Genomic DNA, 7,248 nt, shown 5'->3' with positions numbered 1-7,248 from the left:
TATTGTTTCTTGCGCGCTATACAGACGAAGCATACCGTTCATATGTACATAGGGAAGACGGAAAGGAAAGAATACAGAATGTAGTGTTAGTCATAGCTAGGCGGCAGAGAAAGATCAACTTAATATGAGGTAGGTCCATTCAAAAGTCTGACAGCAGCAAGGAAGAAACTGTTCTTGAGTTGGTTGGTACGTGACCTCAGGCTTTTGTATCTTCTTCCCGATGGAAGAAGGTGGAAGAGAATATTCCGGGGTTCAAGGGTTCCTTGATTATGCTGGCTGCTTTTCCAAGGCAGCAGGAAGTATAGACGAAGTCAATGGATGGGAGGCTGGTTTGAGTGATAGACTGGGCTACATTCATAACACTTTGTAGTTTCTTGTGGTCTTGGTCAGACCAGGAGTGATACCAAGCTGTGATACATCCAGAAAGGGTGCTTTCTATGGTGCTTCCGTAAAAGTTAGTGAGAGTCATAGCAGACATACCGACTTTCCTTAGCCTTTTGGGAAAACTAGAGACGTTACACAGAGGGTCGTGAATCTTTGGAATTCTGTACCCCAGACGGTTGTTGAAGCTCATTGAGTAGGTTTAAGGTAGAGATTGATAGGTTTCTGATTAACTATAACATCTGGGGGTATGTCAAAGGGAATGAAGTGGTATTGAATGATGGGGCAGGCTGGATAGACTGAATGGCGGGGTAGGCTGGATGGGCTGAATGGCGGTGCAAGCTGGATGGCGGAGCAGGCTGGATGACGGGGCAGACTAAATGGCAGGGCGGGCTGGATGGCGGGGCAGGTTGGATGGCGGGGCAAGCTGGATGGGCTGAATGGCCGAGCCCAAGGCTCCATGTTCAAGATGGCTGCCGCTGAGCGCGGGACGCCTGATTGCGCAGCGCGGGACGCCCGGTTGCGCTGCGGGGGAATCCCGCCTGCACGCACCACGTGAACTCGCGCCGACTCCGCGGACCGATTTCTTCATGGCCAGGGAACCAGGAGCAACACGCGCAGGCGCGAAGGGGGCGGGGGCGGGGGCGCGAGGGAGCTGGTGACAGTTGGGGAGGTGTGGCCTGTGTGACGTCATTGGCGCAGAGCGGAGGGTGATTTGAAGTAAAGCGCATGCGCTTCGAAGAGCGGGGTCTGGAGACGAAAAGGGGCGGGGACTGGGGAGAAGGCGGGGTCTGAACAGGAGAGGCGGGGGGGTCTGGACAGGAGAGGAGGGTCGAGCGATGGGTGGGTGGGGTCTTGGAGGGGGGGCGTGGTCTGGATTGGGGTCTGGCGGGGACGAGGACAGCGGCCCGGTGGGCGGGGTCTGGAGTGGGGGCGGGGTTCCAATGGGAGATGGCAGTTGTGGCAGCGGGCGCATGCGCGCGGCGATGGGGGGTGGGGCAGGCTAACCGTCAGTGGTGACAGTGGAGTGAGCGGCGGCAGCAGCGTCTGGAGCACCTCCTGAGCCGCCCATAGCCATGGAGCGCACAGCGCGGTTCAAATCCTAACCAGCGGCCCCGTACGCGCAGCCAAGCACAGCCAGGGGGGTGGAGGGAGGGAGGTCTGACCTACCGACCGGGGCCAGGCGGGCGGGGCGGCGTCACCGTCACCGCGGTCGCTACTATAAGCTGTCGGCGTGGAGGCCGAGGGGACGGACGAAGGGTTTTGGGGCCCAGCCATGGACGAGCACCCGGGAGCCGGGGTGTTCTTCGGCAATAACTCCGTGCTGAGCGGCGGAGCGGGGGTCGGCGGCGGAGGAGGAGGCCCCGGGATCGGCGGCAGGAACCCGCAGCAGCCGGGGGCCGAGGGGGAAGCTCAGAGGCCGCAGTACAACATCCCGGGGATCCTGCACTTCCTGCAGCATGAGTGGGCCCGCTTCGAGGTGGAGAGGACGCAGTGGGAGGTGGACAGAGCCGAGCTGCAGGTAAACGTGAACCCCCCCCCCTCCCGGGCTAGGCCGCACTTCAGGCCTGGACCCTCGATTACTGCCCCCCCCCCCCCCCCAAACCAGGGGTAAGGGCAAGCTAAAATGGCGGTCAGTCCTCCCCTCCTGTCAGACAGGGGGGAAAATGGATGTTTTTTTGTGTGTCTCCCCCTTTGGCAGTGACATTTCAAACCAGAGAAACCCCCTGCATCACTTAGTGTCTGTGCAAGCAACCACATCTAATAATAACTTTCCAATGGCTAAGCCACTTGGGGGGGGGGGGGCGGGGGGGGAATGTTAGTTGGCAAAGAACAGGGGAGTGCTATTTGTTTGTGTCAAAGAGCCAGTACGAGCACACTGGGCTGAATGGACTCCTGTGCTGTGCTGTAAGGTTCTGTGAAATGCCATAGATCTACGTATGATGATGGTCAAGATTGTCAGTAATCAGAGGCCATAGATTTAGTTTTAGTCAAAGTGTAAGTATGATTCCATTCTGACATTTAGCTTAATAAATTAGTTTACATTAACACTGCAATGAAGTTACTGTGAAAATCCCTGAGTCGCCACACTCCGACGCCTGTTCGGGTACACTGAGGGAGAATTTAGCACGACCAATGCACCTAACCAGCTTGTCTTTTGGATTGTGGGAGGAAATCCACGCAGAAACGGGGAGAGCATGCAAGTTCCGCACAGACAGTCGCCCAAATCGGGAATCGAACCCAGGTCCCTAACCACTATGCCATCCTGCTGCCCTACATGGTTCTTTCAAAGAGCTAGTGTGAGCACAATGGGCCGAATGGACTCTTGCATTGTTCTGTGAAATGCTACAGTTTTACGTATGACCATGGGAAGATGGTCATGATTGTCAGTAACCAGAGACATAGATTTAAAATTATTGGCAAAATAGCTAGAGGAGTGATTGAGATTTATTTTAACACAGCGAGTTGTCATGATCTGGAATGCATCGTCTGAAAGGATAGGAGAAGCAGCTTTACTAGTAATGAGAATCAGATAAATACTTCTGGGTGGGAGTGCAGAACTGTAGAGATATGGGGCAAAGACCAGGAGAGTAGAACTAACTGGAAAGTTCTAACAAGGAAGAGGAAGTCCAGCGAGATGTGTTGTATGATTCTGTGATGTGTTTGGGAAAATTGAATAATTGCCCTCTGCCCACCCAATCCAGTATGCTTTTCCATAGCTGTTTTGGTCATTCAGGCTGCGTGGGGTGATCTGGGTTAGTTGGCATCTGCTGGAATGTTGACAGTTTTTGTGGAGCAGCTATAAATGTCAGTGATTTAATTTGTTGGTAGAGAAGTGAGGAATTCATATTCTGAGTGTTGGAGGAGGGGGCATCAGTAGAGATTTAAATCTCATGGTTTGGCAATCTATGGTTGATGTTTTATGTGTTGTGTTATCAGTGAATCATTGCAACCAAAGGTTACACAATGACATTCCAGAGGAAGTAAAACAGTTCTGAATAGCTAGATGTGGTTATAGTGCAGAGGATTCCTGATGACTTTGGACAAATTAAGCATCCAGAGTTCCCAACCCTCCAAAAATTGATTTGAGATGTTTTTCATCAAGATATACCAACCGGAACACCTTTCTCTTAAATTGTCAAATTCATTTCATTTGGGTGATGATGTAACAGTTTACACATCTAGATGTGGGCTGAATCTTGCATATTTAACAGCGTAGCACAGCACATAATATTTCTTGTTCAAAACAGCATTTTAGCAACTTGCATTGTGCCTTTTAATGTCACATTTTTCCATGATGCTTCGAAGGGATATTTGGAAAAACTGACAAATTTGCAGAAAGGATTGATGAGATTGTTGAATGTTGTAAGAAAGAGGACAGAACGATAAATGAGGAGCAAAAAAATCTTTGCTCCAGTATTTCGGATTAGGACAGTCCCCAAAATTAGATCTTGATTGCACACGTATCTTGTGAACTCTCCATCACTTGCGTATTATCAGGAAGTAACCATGGGATACTGTTGATGCAGTTGGTTCTATTAATATGCCTATTGCATTGTTTTCAGGATCCCACAGGATATGAGGCAATCCCAGCTATTCTAATTGTATAAATAAAAATATATGAAAAGCTGAGACTTCAATTTACTCTTCTATAATCATATATGTAGAGTTTATAATATTCCAAATAGGTCAACTTTGCTGCTTCAGCACTCAGCCTTTGAGCACTGTTGCTAACTGAGGTAAATTATTGACTTGCCTATCAATTCAAGAGCTCTTCTGGCTCAGTATTGATACTCAGATTTCTGTAAAATAATTGTTCCCTGACTCATTGAACTATTGGAAATATGCTGCATAGAACAACTGTTTGCATTTGTAAAGCACCTTTAACATAGTTAAACATCCCATCTTGCAGCTTTAACCAAAATTTGCCACTGAACCGCTTGGTCAAAGAAGGAGCAACGTAAAGGAGGAGTAAGAAATGGAGTAGTTTGAAGTTTTTAAAAGTTTTATCTATTAGTGTCGCAAGTAGGCTTACATTAACACTGCAGTGAAGTTACTGTGAAAATCCTCTAGTCGCCACACTCCAGCGCCTGTTTGGATGCACTAAGAGAATTTTTTAAGCATGACCAATGCACCTAACCAGCATGTCTTGGACTGTGGGAGAAAACCGAAGCACCCGGAGGAAATCCACGCAGGCACAGGGAGAACTTGCAGACTCTGCACTGTGACCCAAGCCAGGAATCGAACCCAAGTTCCTGCCCCTGAGAAGCAGCAGTGCCAACATCTGTGCCACCATGAGGGAATTCCAGACTTGAGGAACAATTGCCAATAACAGAATTTAAATTAGGGGGTACTCGAGGCCTGAGTTGGAGCCTTTTTTGGGATGTATGTGTTACTGGCAAGGCCAGCATGTGGTACCTATCCCTAATTGCCCTTTAATTGAGTTGGCATGCTAAACCATTAGTTAAAAGTCATTCATTTTGCTGTGTATCTGAAGTCATGTTATGGCCAAACTGGGTAAGGGCAATAGATTTCTTTCTGTAAACCCAGCTGGTTTTTCAGAATAATTGATGATAGCTGCTTTGTCCTCATTCAAATTCCACCGGCTGCCATGGGATTTGAACTCGCGTCCTGAGAGACTTGGCTTGGATCTCTGGATTAGTAGACCAATGACATTATAAGAATGCCACCATCTCTCTGAAAGGAGTGCTAATATCTCAGCTGGTTGTAGGAATGGGCAAATCCATGGAGGAATTTTGAAGCAAGGATGAGAATTTTAAAATTGAGATATTGTTTATCTAGAGCCTCTGTAGGTCAGCAAGGAGTGTTCAGAACAGGCAGCAGAGGTTTGAGGGTCTCAGGTTTATAGGGTTGAACAATGGAGCCAGGAGGGCGTTTGGAAAGTCGAGAGTCAAGGTAACAAAGGCATGAGGGTTTCAGCAGAGGCAAGGGTGGAATTATGCAATGTTAGAGGTGGAGACAAGTGGCCCTGGTGATGGCACATATATGTGGTTGGTAGCTCATCTGAGTTAGAATAGCAACATCGTGAGGAGGGGGGGGGGTCACGTGATGTAAATACCGGAATGGCTACGTTTTCACGAGCTCTGTACTCATCCTTTCATCCTTTTTACTTATCCTGATGCATGGCCCATAATTTCCTAATCCTGGTCTGTATACTCTGTGATATGTTCCCTGAAGATCCTGGTTAAGTTTGGGTGACGGGGAACCAAGCAAAATCAAGAAAATCCTCATCTGATCAAGGCAGTGGGAGTCTGCCGGTGTGGAGCCTTGCTCACATTGGTGGTTTAGCTGTTGAGCGGGTTCATGCTCTGGTAATGTTATAAGCATTGAGGTGATGGTTGACATTGAGAGTAAAGTTGTGGATGATGGTTTCAGCCCCCGGCACAAATCATTGGCGCTCATATCCAAAAGAAAGTTGATGAAGCGGAGGAAAGAATCCTGCCAGTTGTGAGGGCAGTTTCCTTGGTGGAGGCTCACCATCGGTCCTTGGAAATCCTGCTGCATGGTATGTCAGACATCCTGGCTAATTCACAACAACGGGACCGGAGAAGGAGTATCCGTGCACCCTATCTCCTGAGGGGAGCGGAGGATAAATTCCTGGCTGAATTTGAGAACTGTCTGCCATGCTTTTGTAATCTCGCTTTGAAGGCTGGGCGGATCAAGCTCAAAGAGGCATACTGTATCCAAGTCTGAGATCTGGGGTTGGTTATATATCCCCACCACTGGTCTTGCATTGTCTTTACCGTTGGTGTTCATCGAGAAGGGCTGGAAGTGGCCAGATGTGACGGGACCTCACCACCTGCTGAGGCCTAGATTCCTCTCTACCAGCCGAGCCTACTGGGCGACGACACAATGAAGATGTGGAGACCTCGGTGAAACTGTGGATGGATCCTTAATGTTGCTCAACAATCCTGTCAAGGCTTTGGCCTTTTCAAGCTCCGTGGATGTCTATATAATGGTGCAGTTCATCACTATTGCCAAACTACTCCCCTTGTGATTGTAATCCTGATTTTGTGATGTTGTCTTTTATTGTGACCAAGGGTGTTTGATATATGAGCATGGAGATGTATGTCGCCTGTTATTCTTTGAAAGCCAGGGACATACATTTATTTGTAGTGGAATGAGAGAGTCGAATGTGTTACCGTTAAATCTTGGTCTTTCCATTTGGTACTGGGGGAGTGGGGTGGTTAAGGGGATCAGCACACCCTGCTTCTGGCCATGTGTCACATTCAAATCCTTAGGCTCTAGTGTTTGTAATGTGGAGGTATCTACTTTGCTTGTGGACTGATAATGGGTCTCCATCATTCTATTAGGGAGTATGCTGGAATGGTTGTATGGCATCAGGATTGAGCGATATTGTAATTTTGGAAGTTTATATTGTATCCTTTATTTTAATTGGTTAATAATAGTAGCGCCACAGCAGGATGGTGGGAAAGTGGTTTGTTATAGAGGTAGTGGGTATGGCCTTATATGGCCATAATGGATAAGCAAAACCCCCCCTTACAACTAATGGTGTTGTATTTTTGTTATTGAGGTTAAAGAATATTTGTTGGTCTCCTGTGAAAGCAGACGGATTGTGTATCCTGGAAAAGAGTGAGTTATGTTGTGATTAATACCGCCAGCATATCTAGAATTGGGGGAAGTACTTACTACTTCACTCGAGTGTGGTCGAGGAATTCTTGGTTGTCTAGTCTTTCCTATATTTTGGTTTCTTATATCTTCCTTGGCTGTATGGGATGTGACGTTGGCTACTTGGTAGTTTAGCTCCTGGAATGTATGTTGAGGACATCATCCTGTTGGGAGGAGGAGGTCGTTGTCCTTTCCTGTAATATCCTGACAGTGGAT

The 7,248-nt window shown here is 48.0% G+C and overlaps 1 protein-coding gene across 4 annotated transcripts in view; it reads left to right on the top strand.

The window, feature by feature from the left end:
• Positions 1-1,366: 1,366 nt before the first annotated feature.
• strn (striatin, calmodulin binding protein) overlaps positions 1,367-7,248 on the top strand; it is a 95,390-nt gene continuing 89,508 nt past the window's right edge. For 2 of the 4 annotated variants that reach the window (XM_078213380.1, XM_078213376.1), the window contains exon 1: positions 1,370-1,903. In XM_078213380.1, the coding sequence (XP_078069506.1) occupies positions 1,658-1,903 (246 nt within the window). In that variant the 5' untranslated portion in view covers positions 1,370-1,657. Of the gene's footprint in view, positions 1,904-7,248 lie in introns of all 4 variants that reach the window. The other 2 variants (XM_078213378.1, XM_078213377.1) reach the window with 2 other exon arrangements.

This window comes from Mustelus asterias, chromosome 5 (genome assembly GCF_964213995.1).
Source record: "Mustelus asterias chromosome 5, sMusAst1.hap1.1, whole genome shotgun sequence".
NCBI classification, from domain to species: domain Eukaryota; kingdom Metazoa; phylum Chordata; class Chondrichthyes; order Carcharhiniformes; family Triakidae; genus Mustelus; species Mustelus asterias.
The sequence above is the reverse complement of the archived record's forward strand: the minus strand, read 5'-3'. Positions and strand labels throughout refer to the sequence as shown.